At 41.4% G+C, this 26516-nt stretch overlaps 1 protein-coding gene across 2 annotated transcripts in view; it reads left to right on the top strand.

The window, feature by feature from the left end:
* The window catches only part of PTPRG (protein tyrosine phosphatase receptor type G), a 407666-nt gene that overhangs the window by 300277 nt on the left and 80873 nt on the right, over window positions 1-26516 (top strand). For both annotated transcript variants that reach the window (XM_048315233.1, XM_048315234.1), the window contains 5 exons: window positions 2774-2931; window positions 7078-7270; window positions 20627-20811; window positions 22752-22860; window positions 24596-24645. In XM_048315233.1, the coding sequence (XP_048171190.1) occupies window positions 2774-2931; window positions 7078-7270; window positions 20627-20811; window positions 22752-22860; window positions 24596-24645 (695 nt within the window). The remainder of the gene's footprint in view (window positions 1-2773; window positions 2932-7077; window positions 7271-20626; window positions 20812-22751; window positions 22861-24595; window positions 24646-26516) is intronic.

Below are 26516 nucleotides of genomic sequence, written 5' to 3'. Positions count from 1 at the left end.
GCTTCAAGGGAAGATCTTTATGACTCCTATTTCTAAAACTCTGCACCATGCATCTAGATGGCAAGCAATACAAAAGAATGATATGTTTTCAAAAGTGTTACATTATGGAAGCATAATCAATTGATTATCATCTATTTTAGTAGTCATTTTAATCCAATTATATGTATTTTTTCATTTTAATCTTTGGCATTCATTAATGAAAACTTAGAGCGTTGCTTGTAGCCATGAAAAATTAGATCGAGAACACCCTGCCCTACTTAAACTGTGTATTAGCAAAGCTACTTTTTCCTTGAGAAATACTTCCCAAGTGCTTAGGAAAAAACCTTCCCTAATTGATAACCAAAAATTAATCATAGTCGGATACTTCCAGTTTGCATTCAAATAAGGTATTTCTCTATCTAAATAAGCTTCCTTCACTTGATTATTCATATTGTAGTTCAAAATGTTTAAAAATGAAAGATAGAGTTGGATGAAATGTAGACTACTTAATACAGTGTGTATTTAATATAAAAGTCATGCATTATTCATTTTTGCAATTTGAATAACTTTGAATTTAGCATCCCTGTTCTTCATCTTTTCCTTTGATGAACAATTAATTATTAAAATATAATATTGTCAGCATATGGCACAAAAAAATCCTTGAAAGTATAAAATGAGCTTCTTTCTCCTGCCATCCTTTGATAAAGGGATACCATATTTGTGGTTTTGCACAAAGCATTTATCCAGCATCTTAAGTGATTCCATCAATGTAATTAAAAGGTTACAAAAGTTAGAAATAGTTAAATTCTTAATTTTAACTGCAACGTTTTCAAAATGTGCCTCTGCCTCCCAGGTCTTTCATGTGTAGTCATTGGCTGTTAATGCAGGGGATGTTGGCATATTCAAACACTCTTTGGGATCCATTGTGGCTCACTGTGTGCTGAGTGCTAATATAGAGACAGCTATGAAATAGAAATCCAGTGTCAAGGTTTGTGTGCCGCATTTGGAAATCAAGTCCTGTGACTGAGTTTCTAGTTTCTCTAACCAAGTTTTTCTGTGTAAAAATGAGCCAGTCAAATTAAATGCGACCTTTTGCTGTGATTATGACTTCTTGATTAAAATTTCTTTGAACTTTGGCCAATCATATATATTTTAGTATTTATTATTTAAGCACACTTTTTCTCGCAGAGGTATGCTATGACGAGGAAAAAATGTGGATTATTATTTGTTTGTTTCCTTTTTGGAGATGCAGATGTGGTTGAAATCTACTTGGATTGGAAGGAAAGGAATTGTTCACTAAGAGGTTGCAGTATTGCCTTGACTTTAATAGAATTACTTGTATTTTGGAATGCTAAAAGCTATGAAAACATCGCAGACCTGTTGATATTGAGCAGAAAATAGAAGATATCTGAAGTGTATGTATCATTGGCATCATGCAGCAGCAGTGGAGTTAAAAAATATTATCAGACTGCTGCTAAGAGGTTTAGGCAACTCCTGATTTGATCAAGATTTCCAGAAGACTGTGGGATGCTTTGGAAGTGAATTCTGCAGACTTCATCCTATTTGGAAGATGTGTGTATCAATCACCAGCCCACCTGCTTCTCCCTTCTCTTGGGGCAGGGAGTGAGTGGCAGTGGGTTTGCTCAGCAGCTCTGGTGAGACAGAAAGAAGAATTCCCTCTGCCCAAGTGTGGACTCCTGTTTGAGGCATGCAGGATATCGAAAGTAAGGAATAGAGATGTTTGGGAGAGCCCCGCGTGTCAGCCTGCCCAGAGGCAGTGAGCACCTTTGCACAGGCTGAGAGGGTGCTTCAGCCTCTGAGTCAACATGAACTGCAGAGAATAAATGCTCAGGGATGGCAGGGAAATTGCCTTGCCTGCAGCTGTTCCCTCCTTTTGTTTATTTATTTTTCTTCACAGTGTTAAATATTACCAGCTTGTCACTCTTACTTGAAGGTAAATGCTTCCAGTGCTTAGGTCAGGCTGTCCAAGGAGATTCTCAGAGAAAAAAAGATTTGTCCCCAGACTGCTGGACCCTGGAAAGGACTTTCTCAGATTTGGGAGAAGAGGTAGCAGTTTTACCTGTGAAACCTATTTGTGGTGTGTTGGCTGTTTCTGGCAGCACCCTGGCAGTGGCAGCGTGGGTGGGTGCAGGCAGGCCTGAGCAAGCACTGCTTGGATGTTGCTTCGAGAACCACGTTGAGCTTCAGCAGTGCCCTGCGTCCCTGCTACTCAGCCCATGTGCCTGGCAGCTCCCAGAGAAGTTTGGCTGAGCAGCATGGCTCTGCCTTCTCCCTCTCAGCAATCCACGCAGGGTTTGACTCAGCTCCTGCATCCTTTTCCACCTCTGGCAGAGATGGAACGGATACACTGCCCGATGCATTTTGGTCAGGCAGCAGTGAACAGGACCACTGAGGCTTGGCTGTGTCCCACTGAGATCTGTCTTGCTGCAACCAAGCTGGAGAGCCATGTACTGAGTGCTGGAACCTTTGAGTACAGTGTTATTTCTGTACTGACATAAACCAGTGCGGTAGCAAGTGCATTTCACACCTGCACACGTTCATAATAGGAGGGTCTGTGTTTGGGATGGGGCTGACTAGCATTTTGGCTGCTCTTGTAATAAACCACTCATCAGCTCTTGCAGAGCCTTCCTGGGAGGGGGTTTCCATTTTTCATTACATAGATGATAAAATACGTTGTTGCCATTACACCTTGTTAGGCTGCCTAGCAATGTGATGTCTGTTTTAAAGACACATTTTAAAAAAGTGTAATCCTGCTTGTCAATCTTCCCTGCAGAGAAGGAGACCTTTCTGGATCCCTTTGTGCTGAGGGAACTTCTGCCAACGTCGCTGGGGAGCTACTACCGCTACACAGGTTCCCTGACTACTCCTCCCTGCAGCGAGATCGTGGAGTGGATTGTTTTTCGGAAACCTGTGCCCATTTCTTACCATCAGGTGTGTTTGTTTTGTCAGTGAAACCCATCTCCTCATTTGCCCTCCTTAAGACGGTTTTCAAAACCCACCAGTTTAATTTGGAGAACACAAATGTTTCTGCTGACAAAAAAGGAAGTGTCGGTGATCTTTTTTATTCTCTTAAGTAATATTGTTTCTGAACAGGAGCCGTCAGTCTTGAGAAGATGGTACAACATGAAACCCAGTTGCCTTTCAGGGATTTATTTGGTATTGTTTTTGTTAAGATTAAATTAATCCATGGTGTAAATAGTTACATAGAGCTCCTTTTTATTCTTTTTAATTGAAACTTTCTTTTCAAAGTAAAGTGAGTGATTTCAGTTCTGCTCAGATTTAGTAATTTGAACTAATTACATTAAAAAAGACATCTTTCCATTAATTCTCCATGCTTAACTGCTTTTATAACACAGTAAAGCTGCCATTATGTGCTCAGAGAGCTGGTGCACAAAAATTAGCACATAGCAGCTTTTAATGCAAATAGACACAATGTCTGGAGTTTGAAGAATTATCCTAATAAAGCAATGTCTAGATGAAGTCAAATGTTTAGCAGTTCAGTGTATTTTGACATTGTAAGACTGTTGTCTTCAGAAAGCCAACCTGCTGGACTTAGTCTTGCCTCTTTTTCATCTGTCATAAGCCACTGAAAGCAAACTTTTTACGTATGCTAATTCTGTAAAGTGCACATGAACTGTTCACTGGGTGATTCTGACTGACAGATGCTGTGCTCACAGGTTTCAGAAGTACGGAAGGCACTTGCCATACCCTTGCTCCAGGCTTTTTTTCCTGTTTTCTAGATCTCATTGCTTCTCCCATAGACTCTTTCATCCTTTTTTGACAGTCTGTGTTCAAAATCAGTTGCAGTGCTTCAGCTGAGGCCCTCCAGAGGCTGAGGGACATGTCACAATTCATGTCTCCAGCCACCCATCCTGGTGTTATTTTGCCTGTTTCACAAAAGTACTGCCTGTGTTCAGCTCCTGGTCAGCAGGAACCATTTTGCTGGAGGCTTTCCCTGGAGCCCTCTGGCTGAGCTGAGCCCATCGTGCCTCCAGGCAGCCCCCAGTTCTGGCTGGAGCCTGGGACTCTGCACATGGTCCTGTTTGAATCAGACCCTTTGTTTTTTTCAGGCTATTTCTCTGATTGTTGAGATCATTTTGAATTCTGTCCTTGCCTGCAGGATACTTGCAATCCCTTGTAGCTTTTCACTACATCAGTAAGTTTACTGTTTATTATTTGGTGGCTGCAAGGCCTGGCCCACGCTCAGTTTTATACCCTGTGTGTGCATCAGGTGGGTCACTTCTTTTTTCTATTTTAACAAATGCAAATAAAATGGTAAATACCAATTTCGGCTGTCGATACAAAGGTGCTTTGTCCTGGCATAGCTCCTTTCCTGTGCTCTACAGAAGTAACTGCGCCAAATCAAGCCCTTAAAATTTGGCGTTGTGCTGCTCTGTGCATGTGTGTGTGGTTGAAGGGCTGGGAATTCTGTGTGTAGACAGACTTTCATTGATACTACAACACATGTGGAATAAATAATAGTATTCCCCCCCTCCCCGGCAGCTCTAGATGTGTGTAAGAGCCTGCCTCAGCTATGGTTATTATTTGTTCCTCTAACAGAAACAGTGTAACATAATCGATTGCCATAGTTTAACCTTCTTTATCACAAACCCCATGAAGCAGCCTGTAATCCCAGGGAACAACAGTGATATTGTTTAATCTTTGTTGCTATTCCAATTAAATTCTTGCTTTTGTGCAAAATACCTTGCTGGAAAAAGGACAGTAGTGAAGTGGTCCATTGTGGAGGCTTCTCTATTTTATTCTCAGTCCTCCATCATCATCATCTACCCTTATAATTAGACAACAAACCAGGAAAAGCTGTGTCACCCTGCAGATGCATTGTAAAGCTAAGTGCATTCAATGACCCAAAACATGGCATTATCTCTCGTAATGCATACCTCAGAGTAGCTCATTGTGCTTGTAACAGTTTCAGTATTTTTAATTGCCATTTGTATATCCAACCCATAGAAAACTACAATCAGGCTTTAATAGTTTGTAATTGCATGACTCAGAGTTTTAGATCAGGTTTCCCTGTATCTACAATAGTCTTACAAGAGCTTCTCATTTCTTCTTCTGAACGGGAGCTTTTGTAGTCCTTGAAGAGCATGATTGCAGCTCCTTGACTGCAGATCTTGGAATATAATTTTTTTCTGGCAGCTACAGAGAAATTAATCTCATTTGTTTTAGGTAATATTTTTATAGTGAAAGTGAGGTTGAAATGGCTTATATGTACTTCAACACATGAAAAGTGGAAGGTTAAAAATCATGTTTGAATTGGCAGTTGTTAAAATGCAATTATACCTCCCCAAGGTAGCATAGCAGAAGAAAATATTTTAAAAGTTCTCTCCGAAAGTTTAAAAATTCAATTAATGTCACAGATTAATGTCTAAGCCTAGAGACTTGACTTCAGAGAAGTAGTTACTACCCAAGTTCTTGTGCTTTTATAAAGTCACCTTAAGCCCTGTTAGCTGGCTTCATCAAAACTGCTTCCAGTGCATGAAGTGCAAAAGGTACGTAAATAAGCACAAGAGTTTTGATCTGTGCTTTTATAGAAGGGTGTAGCAGGATCATCTGTTGGCTTGGTTTTTCTTTTTAGACAAAAGTGTAAGTCAGTCCCTTTACCCCTTTTTTAATCCATCCTCCTATGCTTTTGAGGGCGTCCTGCTAATAATTAGGAAATGGTTTTTGAAATTTTTCAAGATGTTTCTTTGAAAGAATCAGAAACAGAATTGTGTTGAGAACCTGGGAATAAAGCATTCCTATAAGATGCAGAAAAAAAAGTACAATTCAAATTCCACCATCCACACCTGCAAGCCTGGAAGCAGCACCTGAGCTCTGGAAGTGGCACGTGAGCTCCCTGCCTGCAATGGGAACTGGTCATTGGTGGTCATCCCTCCCTGCTTGTCCCCTGCTGTCCCTGTGCTGAAGGGATCTCAGATTACCATTTTGAAGGGAAATTAAGTAATGGTAGTAGGTGCCTCATGAGTCAGTGGATGATGCTTAACTGCTCTCTTACACACTGCTTTGATTTTTTTTATCAACTGAGGCTGCCGTGATAATTCTTCCAATTGTAAGATTTGGGGCTCACATGCTTCTCCAGGGCTTTTAGAGCAGGCACACTTAATGAAAAGAGTGTAAGTTTGAGTGAGCTGTCATTAAGCTATGGATGTAACTCAAGTCCCTTTTTGAAGTCCTGGGCCAGATTCTATGCTCCCAAAATCCATACTATCAATATGTGTAATTGATGTGATGCAAACATTATCAGGAGTGATTCCTTCCTTCTCTGCTCTGTCTTGCTCAGTCTTTCCAGCAGCAACATAACTAATTCTAGTTCTTGTCCTGAATGATAACAGGTTAGCAGCAAATGCTGTACCGACCTTGATAGCTGAAAAACATTATAGAGAAAAACATTAGCTGAAGATATTTCCACCTTAGTTTACTAGACTTTTTTTCTAAGAAATACTAAGATACGAAGTAACAGAAAAGTTTTCCAATTACAGTTCTTTCTTAGAGGTTAATACATTTTCTTATAAATAGCTCAGATCTGAATCCAACAGAAGAAACTTATTCCCAGAGGAGTATATGCTAGCTGTGCCTAAAAGTGCTGCACGAGCTGTCTGTGAAGCTTAGCCTGGCAGCTAAACTTCATAAGGTATTTGGAGATAAGGAAGCATTGCCTTATCCAGGCAAAAGCTCTTGGTGTGGAATGACCTAGAAGCACTTGACGCGATACTGTGAAACAAAACAGTGCCAGCAGTGAGGAGGGTTTGGCAAGGCTGTGTCACACACAAAATCCTTCCAGACAAGGGGTCTAAGGACAAATGTTTCTTTGCCAATGACAGACATCCACAGGTTCTAGAAGGCCTTCTCCCATGTTGGGCAGGATAAGCCCTGTGTTGAGATAAGGTGGTTGGCAATAATTTCAGTGGGCAGTCTGGCTTCCCATGTAGTTTTATCAGTCTTGGCATCAACATTTTACTTCCTCACATTTTACTGTCTTATCAGCCACCCGGATTTCACCACATTGTTTTTCTAATTAATGTCCCTTCTCTCCCCTGCCATGCTGGCTGCGATCAGCTGGAGGCATTTTACTCCATCTTCACCACTGAGCAGCAAGACCATGTCAAGTCCGTGGAGTACCTGAGGAATAATTTCCGGCCACAGCAAAGCCTGAACAACAGGAAGGTATCCAAGTCTGCTGTGAAGGATGCTTGGAACCAAGATATGACAGACATATTGGAAAATCCGCTTGGCACAGAAGCTTCCAAAGGTACACTATACTTCAGACTTGTACACTTATACACTTGACTAGTAGGAGAATTTTTTCTGTCTACTTTGTCATCAAATGGTGTCAAGAACAGCTGTGAGCTACCAAAGAAATAATGCACATTGTGCAGGCATTCCTTGTTGATAAGTGTTGATGAATTAACTAATTCTGCTTATGCTACAAATACCTGTAGAACTCGCTGTCACAAGGTGCCATGACAATACAGCCTTAGAATATGTGGGTCTCAAAGCCACAAAATACGAATCTCAAACTGGCAATGTCCCTGTTTCTGCCAACTGGTTGTAGGGCTGTGGAGATGCCTGGCAAAAAGGGAAAACCAAAGGACCAAGGTCAGAGGTAAAAATTCAGCCCCGTTAGCACTGACGCATTGGGTATTTGAATGGAAATAGAGTATCCAGCTGTGGTTATGGGTTTCATTTCTCCAGTAACAAGACTTCTGAAGAACTGTCAACCTTTAAATTCAACGTTCGTATCAGTCTGTTGGTAATGGTGATAGGAGGAAAAGAATCTCTTCCTTTTAGGCAGATGATTTTCTAATGTCTTGCTGAGGTGTTTCATATGCCTTTTTGTAGAGCAGCTGGCACTTACTTCTGTCAGACACCAGATAGTGAGCTGGATGGAGGGGGTGGGAGGGAGGTTGCTATTACACTGGCCCAGGCAGCCCTGGCTGAAGTAGCACATCAGAAATTCTGAGAGAAATGTGTTCTGGATAAAGCAAGACTAGAAATAAATATCAAATAAATTTACTACTTTTATTTGCCTTTGTGGTGTTGACTGGTGTTATTTATAGGTAGAAGAAATGACGTGTACTTTACAGTCTTCAGTCTTGCGAAGTGCTTGGTGCTTAACCAGCAGAGGTAAAGAAGAGAGGGGCAGTTTGCCAGAAGGAAACAGCTAAGCAGATTTACAAGCTTCCCATTTTTTACCTGGCATTTTCACCTGGCCAGGCACAGAAAGCAAAGATTTTAGAGGATGTGAATCATGAAAACAGCTGCATTCAGCAACCTCACCCTCCCAAGAGAGTACTGAGAGAGTGTATTTCTCAGGGCTCGTTATTCTCTGAGCGTGCTTATTTATATATATATAATATACACGTACACAAACCTCATGTGCTTTAAAGGCAGCCTTGGGACAGAGAATTTACATCAGAAGTGAGAAGGAGATCTCCTGCTATGCTCAGATGCTCTGGCCTGTAGTTTTCAGTCGGTGTTGTAACAGCAACATGTGTCAGTAATTTCTTTAGTTATATCCTCTGTACATATTATTTACCCAGAACAGTGATGAAAGTTAATGGGTTACATTATGTTAAAAGTGACAAAAGTGACTAGTTTTTATTTTGAGTGCAGCCAAGGTACATCTGGTATAACATTCAAGAAGATTTAACTGCTTTGGCCACACTCCTGCATATTCCTCACTTGCTGGATCGTTTATAGAATTATAAAGAATCCTTGGGTGATTTTCACCACCATAATAAATAACTGAAACCTGCAATTTTGTCAGCGCATTACAAATACTAAGGTCTATAGTTAATGGGCTGATCTTGAATTTGGAACTGTTGAGACCAAAGGAGCACTTGAATTACTGGGAAGATTCACCATGACTTTGATCCAAACCAAGCACACGTGGCTTAGTTATCATGAGGTGAGCAAGTCTACAGGAGCAAGGGAGCAGCACAACCATTAGTCCATGTTTATATGGTTTGGTTCTCAGGACTGGTTTCCTGAGCAGGTTCTCTATGGGTCCTCTCCCATCATGTTCAGGTAGCATAATGCTCTGTACTTGTGCCCGTCTGGGAATTTGAATTTATGACAAGAGAGACCTTCAGGTGGGGGACATGCATTTCCCATGGTCTGACAACATTCAGCATGCCATCTAATGGCAGGGATGATGCTGGAGTTGGTGCTTTCTGTCTCCCTTGAGCTTTTGCTATAGGAGGCTGATAGCTGGGCAGCCAGTCGTTTTGTACCAGCTCTGTCAGCTTGTCTCTTTCTGGGTTGTGTGTGCAACAGAGGACACTGAAAATAGGTGCTTTTTTTTCATGAACTTAAAAATAAACAGGTTGGCGCAGTGTTGCTAACACAAAATGGATGTAGTATATCCTCCAAAGGTTACAGGGATGAGATATAGCTGTTCCAGAAATATAACAATGTGGATGTTTCTGGCCCCTTTTTTGACAAAGGTGAAAAGTGATGATGTGCCTGGTCCACTGCACATTCTGAACTACTGACATATAAATAAAATGAGTTGAAGTCATAATACTTGAGTGAAAGCAAAACCTATTGTTTATTCAGCTAGTAAATATAGTTCCTCTTTATACAGTGTCATTCATGCAAAAGTACTGAGGATCCGAGAGCATGGAGTGCTTTCCAGCCAGACAATCTCGCATACAAGTATAGAAGAGTGTAAGCTTAGCATGACGAATTTATTTTATGCAGATTCTTCTGCAAACCTCCTGGTTGCACCTCAATGCTTTCCACATTGCATTCGGCAATGTGACCAATGGCTGTCACATGTTGACTCTTGTCTGCCCTCCCTGTTCCTGATTTGTGTGTTGTAGAAAAAGGCAAGGTCATGAAAATGTGTCTTTTACTTGCTGCAAGGTGATATGGTTTGTGATGGTCTGCAGCTCTGGAGGGGAAGTTTGGGTTTGTTTGTCGGTGTGAATTTTTGCAATTTGTTTCCTCTGTCACACTCTGTTAAGTCTGTGGGCAGTATTGCTAATCTGGAAAACAGGGTAGCATTCATTATGTAAGCCTTTCTTATTTTGGAGGAAAATGTGCCCAGAACAATTTGCATAATGTTCAGAATAATTTTCAGAATTCCCTGGTGATTAGGGAATTTCAGATCAACACAAAGTGATGCAGCTCTGCAGTGGTCCATTGGCAAACGTTTGGTACCAAAGAGGAATGTCTTTCCTCTCAGCTGTCAAAGCTATCTCAGGTCACAAAATTGTGACCAGTAGCATAACCTACAGATACACTGGAGGAAAACTTTCTCACTTTATACTTGTCCCCTGAGTATTTCCTTAGCAAAATTCCAAAATTTTGTGGCATTTGCTTAACAAAAAGTTTTCTGGGGAAGGCTATTTTAGGTCAGTGCATTTGGATCCAGTTTGTTAACCAGTATGAATGTTACCAGCCTTTTGCTTTGCAGTTACTCTCCTCTCCTTTCACTTTTTTTAACTTTAAAGAGGCAATGAAGAGAGGGGCATTGTTTTTAATCATCAGAATACAAGATGGTGAAATACTTTAGCTAATTTGAAATAGGACTAATTTTTCACTTACAGGTGAAAACTCCAGATTTTCAGAGTCAGAGTTTAACAAGAGGAGTTTTCCTTTATTCCATTATCTCATTCCTTCCTCCTATTGGCAAAAGCTGATTTAAAACAGTTCTCTTGAGGACTGCTTGTATGCCTGGAATGAAAGCATATGCCTAAGACCTTTGCTGAATCAGAGCCCATGAGCTGAGCTTAATTTTTAAGTTGACCCTGGAGCTATTTCAAAAAACCATACAAATTATGTTTGAAGATCTTATTTCTGAAATACACCATTCAGGTTAAATACTGTTCAGCTATTGAATTGTAGCAACTGGTAGGCTGACAGTAAACCCTTGTACAGTGATACTTTTTAAGATGAAACTTTCAGAGATCCAACCTATACAGTGGATCATGCTGTTAAATCAGGCAGATCATCATTTAACAAGAGGGCTCACCCATGTTGCAATATTAATTTATGTAAAGTTTTGGAAAGTTAGAGGTTCTCTGTACAGATGTTCTAAGCCAAGAATGCATTTGTAAAGCATTGACCAGACACTGTAATTATCAGTGACTGTGGCAGTGTCTGACTTTTTGGACAAGAAAATCTTTGTTAAAATTGCCTCCTTTCTTCTCTGACCTGTCCTCTGTGGCTCAGGACTGTGTTGCTCCATCACATCATATATTGTGCTCCTGCAGCTCCTGGGCTGCTTTCAAGCAGCTGTGGTAGAGCGATTGCTAATTATTTATTGGTTTAATAGTGCACATTGCTCAAAGGGAGCAAACAGAATTCTTACATAAAAGTCCATCCAGTTCAAGGATCTGTGTCTGCAAGACCCTTGCTACTTTCACATGTTGTTCCATCAAGCAGAACTGTGTTTACAAAACATTACCTGCTTTAGTAAAGGTATAGGTGTGGAAACTCAGGAGGAAAAGATGTTTCATTTCCTTGTTTCAGGAGGTACCCCATGTGCAACAATACTTGCCCATTTAATTTTGCTTTTGGTTACATCAAATGTTGTTTCTTTCTCTTTATGTTGTTTTTTTTTTTAAACACTCAAAACTCCCTTTAACCTTTTTATCTCATTAAATGTGCTACATGCCTTAGAACACTTAAACAAGCATCCCATGTGAGGGGCTCTTGACATCAGAGTTTTCTTTCACAGATGCCTGATTACTTTCCCAAAGGTGTCTGATTACTCTTTGCTGGAGTCTCAAATAATGCTGTTTCCCATCAGTGGGATTTTGCGTTAGAATACCATCTGTAATTATGATCCTAGCCTAAGTTAAAAAATGAGCAGCCATAAATTCACTCCAGTAAAACTTAGCTTTGGACTCTAACAGCTGGGACATTTCTCTAGTACTGTACAGGTGATCATTTTCCTTACTTACTTTTGTTATGTGGTAGTAATTCACAGTTTGGAAGTCCTTTTAACTTAATGCCACTAAAATCTGGATAGAAGATATTTGGATTTTCCTCCCTGCATGCCTTCTGCTGGAGGCATGGCTCAGGCCATTGGTCTGCAGCCAAAAGTACTGCACTGCTCAATCAAAGCAGTTCAGTTCTTATTTACCTTTTCATGGCTCCTGATGTCAGAAATGAGACTACAGCCTTCTGTAAAGGTTGTTGCCTTTCTGCACAGCACTGGAGTGCACCTCCCATGCAGCAGCATCCAGAGGTCCAGAGATTCAGTGCACTGACATCAGCACTTAAAGGCAGATAGTTTAGAGTATTGGCAGCAGTGTTTCTGAATGAGAACAAGTTATTTGTCTCATTTATAGTCTCTGTTATTACTTCCAGTAATTTGTTTTTGCTTTCTAAATGCCCATGTTTTATGAAAACTGTCTCAAAACAACTTTGCAGTCTCTTCATGTCCTCAGGTTGTCTCTGGGAGTCCAAAAAGAGTCTTAGGCAGAGAAGTTCTACTCTTGTAGAATGTCATTTTTATGTTTTAGTCAAACCTAAATTACTAAAAAATACTCAGTAGTAATATGTAACATATCCAAAACAACAGCAAAGTGAAGGTAAATTTAAAATCATTAATTATTGAAAATTTAACTCTGGATGGCTAAAGCAAAATTTAGCTATTTATTTTCTTTGAATATTTTGGGGAGAATGGAAACAAAGAACTTATTTTAGTTAATTTATGGTACATTTACCTTTAGCATTGATTCTTTTTGTCCTTTGGAAGAATCTTGGAAGATTTCTTCATGGATTAACAACTTGTTCCTGGTTTCCTTGGATAACTGGGCTTTTCCTATTGGCTTTTTTATTTCATTTTGCTATGGAAATTATCCTTTCCCAATTCTTTTCCCCTTTAATCAGGTCAGCACCGTACTAGGTGTGGTGCAAATGAATTAATGTCTCATCATTAGGACTTCTGTTGGTGTAGCAGCCTGTGTTGGAGCAAAAGGTCACACTTGAGGGTGGTGACACTGTTCTGCTCATTGCTTGCCCTGCTTCTTTGCACTACAGACCTGCCCGTCTGCCGCTGCCTTAAGTGCTCCAAGTAAAGGTACTCACCTGCAGCTGCAAGAGTCTCTTTTTGAGCCTCAAGTGGCTGCTGAATGCACATTTTAGGCAGAGATCAGTGTGTTCCTTCTGCATATTTCATCTCTTCCACTTCAGCCCTGTCTTGCTCTGTCGTGCTGGCTGGGTCCTCATGTATGCAGTTGTCTTGGAGAGTGTCCTGCAAAAGCAGGAAAGGACAGGCTTCTGCCTTCTAGAGAGTTTCAGGTAAGGTGAAACACAAAGCTTTTCATTAAAAAAACTGACCCATTTTGAGGGGGAATCAGATGCAAAAAGATGTGGTACTTGTACCTGACACAGGTCTCATGCTTCCCTTGCAGTGGCTCTGTTCTGCAGGGTTCTGTTTTACACCTGTAGTAACTTCTGTGTGGTTGTAATGTGAGGAGTGCGTGTGTCTGGACCTGAATGTAGGAAACAACTTATCAATAGATTTTTTAATAAGCACTAAGTCACTGCTCACACTTCTTCAGAGATTATAAAGGGTCAAAACCAACAGAGCAAGAGGAATTCAGTGTGAAAGTGTAGGTGTGGTTTGGGTTCACAGCTGCCACTAAAGCTGGAAGAGCTGAGCTTGATGATTTATTCCATTTACACCTGGAGGGAATTCCTTTCTGCACTGCCTACCTGCTGGCCCAGCTGTTCAGCCCACAGAAGTACTAATTTTAGATTGAACCATGAGTGCCTGCAGCTCATCCTTTGTGTTGGAAAAAGCCTCCAGAAACTATGAAAGGAAAGCTGCTTTCCTAGTCTGATTTTGGGCATCCCGCAGGCATGTACTGGGAGGCTCTACCAGCCCGATTGGCTTATCCTTCCTATGCTCCCCAGTCCAAACCCTCACCAGAACACTGGAAAGGCCAGCTTGGTTAACATGGCAAATATGTGTCCTTCTGGCAGGAAATCCTCCTTTCTCCCCATTGGTGCCGTTTGTACCACTGAATGTGACCACACGTGTGGCACAAACACACTGTGTAAATAAGGGCACAGGTGTACATTTGAAACACAAGTCACCTTCTATGTGCATACATGGATGCGTGCAATACAAATACAAAACTTACAGGGCAGGTCCATGTCGGACATCAGTTTAGCCCAGTATGGCACCTGATGGTTCAAGGCTGATCTGCACTGCTAAGGACTCAGACCACAACTGTAGAAACACTATTTGTGAAATATGTGAAATACTAAGGTGCAAACACACAGTCCATGCCTTTTAGTAAAACAGGATCTGTTGCTGTGATGCCATGGAAATTTAGGTGCTACAAAGCCATACAGGTATTAATACAAATGCAGATTGTGCCCACCTTGGGAAATGGGCAAGCAACAGAGAGGCAAACACCAGCTTGTCCAGAGCCCTCCTGTCAGAGGGACTCGTGTGCCCATTTGCTCATGAGGTTATTTCTCAGGGCTTGTAAAACAAGTGTGGGGTCTGTCGGTGTGCCTCACACCTCAGGAAGCAGCCCTGTCTGTTTGAAGCATAGTGGAAGGTAAAAGCAGGGAAGATAAATAGTCTGTCTCCTAGCTACATTCTGCCTGTGGATTGAAGTAGATCAACACAAATATTTGTGTGTACAGCATGCTCCAGAGCCTGCCAATGCCTACTGGCAAAGTACAGGCAAAGGTAAAGGAAAAATGTGTGCTACTCTTTAAAGCAATTATCCTTATGTATTAATAATGTTATTTATAAGCACTCTGAGAAGTCAACAATGTACACTAAAGCAAAGCAAAAAAACCTGCAAACATTTAGTAAAAGGATAAGGGGGAAAATGTTATAAGTATGCCTCTTAGCACTTTCTGATATATTAAAGCCTGTGTTGTCTCTGCATATGATCTTCACAGTTTATTTGTTGTCCTTTGGGAGCACAGCCCTTGCTGAATCCTGGGATTGGATCCTACAGCCCAAAGCATGCTCTTGTTTGTTATGGATCAGAGTGTCTTCCCAAGCACCTCCACTAAGTCGCACCAGTTCAATGTAGCTGAATCTGGCCCTGCATCACTTCCCTTACCATGGCACTGAAAGCAAGTGGGAGTTCTCTCACTGCAGCATAACGCATATTTTTGCATTTCAGGGTTTAATTTAAATTTTGAGGATCTAATAATGAGAAGGAATATATATGTGTGTGTATATAGGTATGGATGTAGTTGAAAGTATTTTTTCTTCTCTTTTCTGTTGTTGGCATTGCTTTCTTCTTGTCTGCAGTCAGGTTCCTGGGGGTGGCAGGGCTGACTGAACTTGGTGCAGTGTTTTGACAATAGCACAGGCACTGATCACAGCTTTCAGGCACTCTGAAATCATCTGGGATGCCTGTGGCTGAGTTGGTTGTCATTACAGCAGCAAGTGGTGCATCTGTCCTGCAGGACTGGCCCTTCCAGCTCCTTCACAGGGCTGGGGCAGAGGGGAAGGAAACACCCTCTCTCCCCCGAGAACTTGTTGGCCATCAACTTGTTTGCCCCTATGGGGAAGAAAGACATGAAACCTCCATACTGACCTCTCAGTTTCTCTTCTACTGAGCATGAGAGAAGAAATGCCCCAAGTACCTTCTTTGTGCTCCTGTTTTGTAAGGGAGAGACACTGTTCCCTCTCACTTACCCCATTGAATGAATCATCCTGTATATCCAGACTAGTAAGAAAGAGAAATGAGGCCTCTCTCACCTTACAGCCAGAAGCTGCCTCCCAGAGCAAGAAATGATCCTTGTCCCTGTCTTTTAGTTAGCACTGAGCAGCTCTGAGCCAGTAACATGCTATGGGCACATCCTGATGCTGATGTTTCCCCTTCCATATATGAATTGCCTTAGAAGATCCCTGCCCATGTCACCACGAGGGATTCAGGATCTCACTGTCATGCTGCTTTTCTGTGCTGAAAATTGTCAGGGCTTCAGCACACATGTATCCCATGGCACCAAGGAGAGGAACAGCAGTTTTGCATTGCTGAGACATTCAGCAGGAGGGAGAGAGTGGGATTTTTCAAAGGAGGGCATAGCACAGCTAGAAATAACTGCCTTTAAAGTGGTGACATTTTTATGCATGGACAAGCTAACTTAGAACATTTTTAGAGGATTTTATAAATCCTGCTGATCCCAGTGGAACTAGATTTGTCATATGAGGACCTGTTTTACAGGGAGAAAGTATACAAGCCTTAACTGAATATACAATTCTTGCACTCTCTCAAAGTTTCCCTAAATAGGTCTTTTCATAACCACAAGTAGCATATGCAAAAAGCGTGATGAAACCCAGAAAGTTTGGCTGGTGTTGCATTTCTGTCTTTGAAAGAGAAATACAGGCTGCTTTTAAGGAACAATATTAATAAAAAAAGCTGTAATATTCTCTTACATGCCCTTTCTGCATTCATGGGTGTGTCTTAGTATCAGCAATTAATTTTTGCAAAACAGTAAGCCCTTTTTTTTGTTTTTCAACTCGCTGAAATGGAGCTGCCAGGAGCTTTTGGATTAAGCTTTATCAGGCTTTCAGTTAGGAAAGCCTCATGGAGATTATGTAGCCAAATACAACATACAAATCAGATTATGGGAGAGATGAATGCAGAGTTGTTAAATTAATTTAGTTTTTAGTTCCAGCCCACTGAAATGTTTTTAGCATGAAGAAAATAATTCTCTGCTGTATGGCTGGCTGGCCCAGTGCTTAGGACTGTATCAGCATGCTGCATTCGTCTGCCAATGGCAAACAGGTTTTCTCTAGGCTTGAGTGAGCCATGGAAGATGAGGCTGGCCAAGATGCTGGGTTCCCCCTGCCTTTCCCAGTGGGCTGATCTGCAGAGAAAAGCCTGGGTTAAGCTGCTGGGCAGCCCCATGCATGGCCAGCAGCTGGGAGAGCCACTGAGGCTGCCTGAGCTGGGTCAGAGGGGCTTCCTCCAGATGCACCCGCACAATGCTCCTGCCTCTGCAGGACTTTTCCAGAAGGCTGGAGCCAGCTTGTTTGCCAGGTTCTCCCAGTTCAGGTCATCCCTGACAGGAAGGTGAGAATGTTTTTTCCCTCCAAGAGGTCCAGGGCATGTCTGTGCCTGCAGTGAGGCATGACCATGGTACTGCAAAGGCTCTTGCCTGTTCAGTGGCTCTGAGATGTGGCCTGGTTGCCCCAGCCAGGGGTTTCTGCCTCCACAAGTCTTGGCACAGGGCCGCTAACCTAGGACACAGTGGCTTTGGTGTCCTGCCAGACCTGTGTAAGTATCTGCTCAGGACTGCATATACCACCAAAAGGTATCCTGAAAGCCCCCACAATATTTTGTTATCCCTCAGGATTGGAATTTTAAAGAGAACTAATATTTTTTTTCTAAAATTAGCTGAAGTGCTATTTCAGTGTGGAATAGTGCTGGTTTTTGGTTTTGGGTCTTTTTTTTTTCTCAAGGAATCATGAATTCACAGGCTTTCTTTTTGCTTATTAAGCCTGGTTTTGTTTAAAAAAAAAAAGGAAAATAAAAGCTTGTGTTTCTCTTTAATGTGTCCTGATTAAACTTCCCCTTCCCTGTCCCAACCTCTTCCTGCATTTCTCTTTCTTCTTCAGCTGCACATTTTGCAAAATCAGTAGAGGTCCTTTAGCATGTGATTCTTTTAATCTTCTTGGAAAAATCCAAGGCACAGAGAGTATTGAAAGAAAACTTAGATCTCTGGGAAATGCCAGTTGTTTTATAGATGGTCAAATCATTGCACTTTTTTCCTTGTCTCTCAGACATTCACTATGTTATTATGTATCACTTTAATTAAATCATCAAATTGAATTGTTGGATCAAATGTTTCTTTATTCCATTGTGTCCTAAGGAGGTTTAGTTAAATTAATGAAACCATATATTTCATTTTATAAAAAAAGATTTCTTTTTTGCCCATTCATAAGTTGTTTAAAAAAAATGTGGTTGAACAGAAAAGGTTGATTAATATTAAATTACTTCAGCTACTGCTCTGTGCCTTGAAGTAAATTGAACCAAGTCATCCTAAGTCATGTAAATTTTGTAATATTTACTGAGAAATCGCAGTATTGTAAATTCAGCCTCTTTTAGTTTGCCGTGAATGAGGCTTGCTCTAATTGGAGTCACTGGAGTCACTCAGGTGATTAAAAGTGCTCGTGACCATCTTGGATCGGGGTGCAGGGTCAGGGAGGGTCTCCTGACTCTGAGCCTGTGAGTCTCCTATTTACCCTTGGGAAATATCCACTTCTCTGGCTGCCATGAGCTGTTCCAAATGGCATCCAGGCTGGCTGCAGAGAGTGGCACAGAACGGGGGACAAGGCAGCCCCCTCTTCCTGGAGTGGCTTGGGGTCCTTGTGTGAAAAGCAGCTGGCCAGACATCGTTCAGAGGGCTGGTGCAATTAAGGTAGATCTCTCTGTCTCTCAGGAAGGTTACCTGCTTGAATTATTTCTAAAACAATTTGATGCATGATTACTTTAAATATATAAATCTCTGCATGTCCTCCTGGAGGACAAGGACTGGGTAAGAGTTTTAGGTCTGGGTAGTCCTTCACCCTGGGCTCCTATCTCTGATGAGATTTGACTAGGTGGAGTGATAAAGGCTGGCCTGGCATTTTGAAGTGTAATTCTGTGATGACAAAGGGCATCAAAGAGGGCAGTTATGATTTATTGGTGAAGTTATCAATAAACAGTGATGCCAGAGAGAATTGATCTGACCATCTCAGCGGAAAGAGGTGAGCGTGGAGAGGCATACCAAGGATCAGGAAGTTCTGTAAATAGTGATAACACCGATGGCTATCAGCTGTCCCCTCTCGTCTAGGTCCTGGCCACCTTCATGCTGTGCTTTGGGGGACCAGGAGGGAGCCAGAGGGAAGGCATCTGCAGGCAGCAGACCGTGGTGTGGCTTCTGACTTTGTGGCACTGACAGCAGAATGCTGTTTTGATCCCTTCAGCTCAGTGTAAATAGAAACTCACATACATTTATCCAATGCTTTGAGGTGCTGTAGGGTTTGTTTGTTTTGCTGGATCATCCTTCTGGGTTGAGCAGAAGGATCTACTGCAAAACTGCAGGATTGCCGCCTCTCATGGCAAGAGCAAACATCAAAGATTTTTTCTGCCCAAGCATATTTCTGCAATTTATGTTGTCTTGTTCGTCTAGCTACAAAATGTGACTTATAACTGCACGAATGCATTTGACAGGTATTTTTCTATTGTACAGATAATATTGGTGTTTAAAGCATTTAATCATTTTTATTTAAGAACTGTAGCTATTTCAGTAATGTGACAGCAAAGCTGCATGGCTAGCCTGCAAGTCCAGGCATAGGAATAGATGTTTCTCCCTTTCAGTGCTACCAGGACTCTTTAGAAGTGAAATAGTGGCCAAATATACACACGGTCACATACCTGCAGAGCGCAAACAAGCTCAGTGTGTTGGCTTTAAAAGGAAAAGTTGTACTGGGAAAAATAATTCTGGAAACAGTGTCAGCCTCATGGGCTGGGTGACACTTTGCCTTTCCCTGGCAGAAGAGACCAGCTCCTTTGCCACGGCACATGTGTTTAGGTATCATTGCAAGTGATTTTCCTTGGTTCAGGGTTTATACTGAGAAAGAGAATGTGAGAATATGCACTGAACTGGGTATTTTAAACGTGATTTTTAAAGCTTGGAAAAAAGCTATACTCTTTATAGCTGGGAAGGGGATGTTGCAGTTTTCCCACAGCATGTGAGTGCCATCTAGTGTTGTGCAGCCTCACCAGGACCTTTGCATGGCAACCCCTTGAAAAGTGTTTCTTCCGCGCTGCAAGGGGACTGTGCACACCCCGCCCCTTGAGGGGCCGGGCTGGATTTGTGCCTGGGCTTGGTCTGCTCTGCAGAATTTTGGGTTTGGTACTGCTGGAAACAGAAGCCGTGCTTTTCCCAGAGGTTAAGCTGTCCCTGTGCTGATGTCCCCACTGACTTAAGCGTGGCTGAGAAGTGACTTGTGCCTCCACGCTGCAGGCAGGGTTAAGAAGGCAGGGCTGGCTGCAAGTTCCTCTGCCTGCTCAGAGGCTATGGCCAAGCTCATCATGAGCCACTCTTCCCAGCCACACTTCCCTTGCTGGTGATACATTACTGACAATCTGTTGAGCATCTTTGAAGGAAGATATATAGAAAGAGGAGTATAAAATAATTGTGAAAATGTACTAGGTTAACAGGAAAACATTTACTGACCCAGTAGTGCCACATTTTCAGAAGTTTCAACTCTTTCCGGGCCCGGCAGAGCATGTTGGGGTATTTACCCCTTACAGGACAGCAGGGAGTGGATGAGGGAAGCTGTGGATCAGGTCCACTGTATTTCTTAATGTTTCAGTGCAGAGCTCTTAAGTCACCAAGTTAAAGTGTAGGTGCAAATGTCAGGACTGAGACTTTCAAGAACTAAGCAACCTGCATGCAGAGAATGAATTCTCTCATTCACTTTACTCAGGAGAGCAGAAAGCAGCTGTAGGTGGTATTAAATCCCATTGGTCTCAGTGGATTGCAGTCTAAGCTGTCACTGTAGGCCAGACCATTAAAGAAAAAAACCTAGCTCTTAGGGTGAGGCACCATTCTTCCTGTTTGTTTTCTCTAGGTTATTTAGAAGAGCTTCATCTTTTCTCCTTCTGTTTTTCAGCTTGTAGCACTCCTCCAGTCAACATGAAAGTGCAGCCTGTGAACAGGACAGCGCTACTGGTAACCTGGAACCAACCAGAAACCATATACCACCCTCCAATCATGAACTACATGATCTCATATAGCTGGACTAAAAATGAAGATGAAAAGGAGAAGACTTTCACCAAGGATAGTGACAAGGACCTGGTAAAAGCACAGCATCAACCCCAGACATATGTATCAAGCTATCCTTATATTGTTATTTTCTTGGTAGAAAGAGGTAGAGAAAGAAAGCAGTTGTTACCTTATAGGCAGCCTAATGTTTGGCCCACAATGAATTGCTATTTAAATGTTCAGCATTAATTGAACGTTGCCTAACAGGCTACCCAAACACTGGAATGTAAATTTATAGTTTATGTGAGTGCATAAAGGACTGAATCTGCAGACACTTTTTCATGTAGTGTTGCTGAGAAGCAGCTGGCTTGGGAAATGGTGAGGCTCTGAATACCTTTTGGCTTGTGTTCAACTTGCAGATTTTCACATTAGACATCCCATCCCCCAAAATCTGTTCTTGGGCTCAGGCTTTTCACTGTGCATAGCCCCTTGCAGACTTTGGAGCAGTTTCTGGCACTATATGCTGCCAGAGGCAGGAGTTGTGTAGTTAGGGCTTGAAGATTATTTTGGAGTGGCCCTGTAAAAGCACTGCCTACATCTGGCAGTGTGAGAAAAAGAGAGAAGAGCAAGACAGTTCCAACACAGATGGAAGCACTGCTCTATCTCCTTCATTTAGGATTTCATCTGCTTGTCATTCTTGTCTAAGTGGAAGCAAGTATTGTACTGGTCCTTAACATTCTCTACATATAAAATCAAAGTGACATATTCAGGTTTGAAAGGCCTCCATTTTTTGTTAATCAAAGAAAGCCTCCAGAATAATGAAATCAGTAACTGTATATGCACATGAAAAATGCAGCAGCACAGTGTTATTCCTAATGACTGTTACCATTTTTTTTTTTCAAATACACAGTCCTCTGGGCCCATTCAATCAGTTATACAATAATACTTCTCTTATTCCCTTAGATGAAGATTCTTTTACTTCATTTCCATTTATATTTCCAATTTCCCCAGTAGACATTATTATCTGGGTCACATTAGGGAACAATCTGCCTCATGAAATCAGAAAGGAATCCACTGAAAGGCACCCAAGGTTATGATGTATTGTAACCTCTCTCTTGTCATAATTTCATACTGTTAAGGGAGATTTTTTTAATAAGGTATAAGGAGGAGAGCCTTAATCAGCAAAAATGAGGTGGGCACCATGAAACCATCCTGTTTTATGTAAAAGAAATAATTACAAGTGCAAGGGATGTGATGGAGTGATAGCTTGGAAAAAAATTGCACTGAAACCCAGTGCTGTTCAGCAGAGCTTTGGGTTAAGAAAGCAATGACAGCTCAGTCTATTTTAGGGGCAAGAGAAGAAGGAAACCTCTTGTCAGAGGGAAGTGCAGATTGTTTTCAGTGCTCTGGCAGATGCAGTTGGGCTGTCCCATCTTGAATCAGAGCTAGACAGTGTTTTGCTATAGAGATCACAAGCATTTCGAGTGACTCATACAGCTACTCCTGTGAACTGATGTGATTGTGTACTAAGGCAGCTCTCAGGTCAGGAGTGAGCAGGGATATCACAGCCCAGGATGCTCAGCCATCGTGTTGCATAGTACATCAGCATCAAATTGCCTTAGCCAGTTTGTTGCAAAATAGACAGTTTTAATATGCAGTGTCTTTTCTGGACTTATCCTGTGTTGGGAATGTGGATCTCCACCTAAAATATCTTATTATAATTGCTGTAAAGGCGAATGACTTGAGTTTTAAGTTCTTCTGAGGAGAGCAGAGACATTGAGGCATGAAGACTGTCATGAGAACAGATGTGGAACATGTTCATTTCTTTCTCATGGGCAGAGTCAGCAGTGTCTGGGTGCATCCCTTCAGCCTTGCCCTCTCCAGGAAACCACTGAATATTTCTATGTGGAAATATAGCTTGTCTTATATGGCATAAATGTCCTGTGTTAGCACAATGCTTTATATATTTCAAACTGATCGTGGACAGTACTGTGGGGGTAAAAAACTGAATAATATCTATTTTTTTTAAACAGAAGGCCATCATTAGCCATGTCTCACCTGACATCCTTTATCTGTTCAGAGTTCAAGCAGTTTGCCGAAATGAAATGCGTAGTGACTTTAGCCAGACTATGCTCTTTCAAGGTAAAAAAACCACATACATATTTTTACATTGAACTATTCTTTGTTTGTTTAGTATTTTCTTTGCAGAGTGCAATATGGTATGAAGTTACTTCAGAAGATATTTGAATGCACGTAGACAATGCTAATTTCATATTGTGGCCAGTGACTTGATCTGAATCTCATTTCCAGTGAGGAGGGTTTGCCTACACCTCTTGCTGTCAGGGTTTGTCAGGTTTTAGGAGAATTTAGAGCTTTTCTTGGTACTAGTTTTCTGAAACAAATTCATCAGAGACTCCTTATGCATCAGAGGCACAGCTATAACAGAATGTGAGTCTGATCGGTGTCTGTGTTATGTAAAGAGGAATGGAGATCAGTCCTACCTTGACAACCACATGTGGAGATATTCAGGTTTTACCATGCATGCAACCTCAGTGATTTCCAAAACATACATATATAAAGAAAATCAAAATAACTAGATGGTAAACTGTCTTTTATCATGGATTTCCTTTTAAGTTTATTGGAGAAATCTGGTAAAGCTGAGATTCGGTAGAAGAACTTGATGATTTTAGAGGTTTTCTAAGTGCTAAAGTTTTGCTCCTTCGTGGGATCTTATTATGCCATTTTTTATTAAGTAGGGCAGGTTTTGCCTCTGATGAGAGCATTCCTTCCCACTCCAGCTTATAGATGCATAAACCTCAAAATGGGTAATGAAAGAATAAAACAAGCAGAGAATTAAAAGTTTAAATCCTTAGGATGAAGCAAAGAGTTGTCACTTGTATCTGATGCTGTAAATGGAAAAAATAATAGGGGCATTTTTCAGTGTCATTTTCAGAAAGTATGGGAGTTTTGGTCCTGCTTTGTTAGCACTTAGTGTCTGAAGGATGTCAGGCTATGGACATGGTTTAGTTCTGTTGTGGTGGCATGCCTCAGTGTTGGCAGCGTTGAAGAGAGAGCAGGGATCAGACAAGTGTCCTGTCCAAGCCACAACTCATGTTGATGTCTGTTCTTGGTAAGTCAGCACGGTGTTTTAGACTTCACTTTTAAGTGCCAGACAGAAGTTAGAAACTGGTGTATTGCTTATTATGACCTCTTTTACTATGTGATGGAATGGAAAAATTCTTTCAAGTTTGACTACAATAACTGTTTAATCACAGTTAGGAGTAAATCATTACTGACAGCTCTGTAGGATATCTTTTGGGTACTCTAGCCCATTTCTAGCCCAGTATTCAATGCAGTGGAAGTGATACACACATCTGCAGTGGGAGTAGATGATGTGATTCCTTCCAGATGTCCCAAGAAAGGAGCTGCTGTTCTAATCTCTGGCTCTACCCAAGATCTAGCCTAGAAAATTATTCCACCTGAGCTTTCAAAATGTTATACAGGGTTGATTATAGTTGTAGTTGAGATATATAGCAATAAATAATGACAATTTTATCATTAGGACAGAAAAAAAACTATTATCATCAAGCTACTCTTGCTTTCTGTGTAAGTCAGGATGTTCCATCCAGCTCGGGGTTGAAGGAGAGAATTTTTTTTCTGACAGTAAGCCAGCATTGCCAGGCCTGGGTAATTAAAGACAAGTAAATCTGCGTTCAGACACAAGTGCAGAGTGAGGTAATGCCCAAAGAGCTGAGTTGCCTTTGCTCCAGGCTGAGACCTGCACCCGTATTCTGTGGCCACATGTTGAGCAGTAGCTTAGCAGTTATTCCTCTGCCTCCTTCCCTGCCCTGATGAGCTGCTCTTCTTCCTTCCCCAGCTAACACCACTCGAATTTTCGAGGGGACCAGAATTGTGAAGACAGGCGTGGTAAGTCATGGATTTAGGGAGTGGGGATTTGGGGACATTCCCACCAGATGGCAGCACAGTGTTGGAAATCTGTAGCAGGACCCAGCTTTCCTGGGGAAGGGATGTCCAGATCCGTCACAGAAGGGTTTATAGCATAAAATATAGTTCCAATATGAAATGGTTTTCTAGATTCATGCTCTGAGAAGCTTTGACCACTGGAGAATTGAGTGTTAAAAAATTTTCCTCAATCAGTGTTCAGCACATTTAGAGGGGATTTATAAAATCTTAATGATGACTGTGAAAATAAATTTAATTTCTTTTATAAACTGTATGACCACAAGCATATGCAACAGGAATAAGGCCTCACACACAGCATCTTTGTGTGAACAATCTCTTTGTTTTATTTTAATTCAGGTGAGACTGTGACAAGTCACTGAAGCCAACTTTTGTATTCCAGAATCAGAAATGTTGGTACATTTACAGCAAAAATGGAATACACTGTTTCAGTTTTGAAAGCATTTTATTAGTTTATTTAATATAAACTATCCATAAACTAAATTTCTTGGCATCAAGTGTACTGAGTTGTTCAGTCAAATTTATGGGCTGGATTCATACTATTGAATTTACTCTAAGTACATTGCTTCTGGTTTTATTCTGATCCAGTTTGATATACTCCCTAGTGAGCAAATAACATATAGAAAGCTTGCATGTGAATGATTAATGTTTGTTTAATGATGTATAGAGGTATTCTAGATATATAAATCTGCTGTCAAATTTTAATACTCAGTCCAGCTTTGAGACTGCTCATACCAGCAAAAAGCAAATCTCACAGTGCCTTAGGGATTCAGAGTGATAAGTATCTGAAAGTTTAGATATTTATTTAAAGTTTTCGCTTGAAATCTCTAAAGCACAAGTTTTCATCTGAGATCTCAGGTTCTCTGTGATTGCAGCTGGTCAAAAATAATGTGAGAAAGCAGCCTTTCTTGGTTTGCTGCAGCATTTCCACTACATGTCTTGACTGAACCTGGGAATTGCAGAGAGATGCAGAAATGCTGTTAAGTTATAAATTTAAGTTTACAAAATAAACATTTTACATTTTTTTCAATGTTCAGCAGCACTTATTTAATCCCTTTTTGTCCTCATGTGATACATACCTTTCCAGCTAATGTCCTCCTGCTGATGAATTCAGCAATGTGAGACATTTTTCAGCCATTCAGAGTGGGAGAATGGTCAGATTGTCCAGAGGAACTGCCGACTCAGCTCTTCCACAGAATTACTCCTTGTGTTCAGGCAATTCACTTCAGTCTCTTTCTCCACATGTAATTTAGGACTAGTTCTTTATGGATAGACCAAGGTTTAGTTCTTTATGTGTGTACTAAGGGGTTTTATTTACAGCAGAGCACACACGTGTGCAGAGACCCTCATGCGCGCAGTGGGTTGACATTAGAATAATATTGGCAGGATGCAAAGTCCATAGTTCATTTCCTGATGCCTCTCAGTGAAGCAGGCAGTCCCAGTCCTGCCTTTCATTCTCTGGCCAGGGAGAGTCCTGTGGATGTGGAAAACTGAGTCTATACATGGGTGTCACAGCCTGGAGGTCCTGGCAGATGTGGTGGTAGCTTGCTGAAGGGCTCCTGATGCTTTCCAAGTCCTTCAGGAGTGCCCAGCTGGCCATGCTGCAGTTCTTTTCTAACAAGAGCAATGCCTCACAGCAACACCAGTCCTTAGGAGAATAATCCTGATGGGTAAATTAAGGAAATAAAAATAGTATCCTTTGAGGCCCTCACAATGTGCGTGGGAAGAGCCAGAGTTCCTTGTCAGAGTAGACCCACTGGCCACGAATGCTCACGTTGGCAGCACAGCCATTATTTTGGGACAGCCCTTATATAATA

Source organism: Corvus hawaiiensis, chromosome 11 (genome assembly GCF_020740725.1).
Source record: "Corvus hawaiiensis isolate bCorHaw1 chromosome 11, bCorHaw1.pri.cur, whole genome shotgun sequence".
NCBI lineage: Eukaryota > Metazoa > Chordata > Aves > Passeriformes > Corvidae > Corvus > Corvus hawaiiensis.
This window is presented reverse-complemented; position numbering and strand designations above follow the sequence as displayed.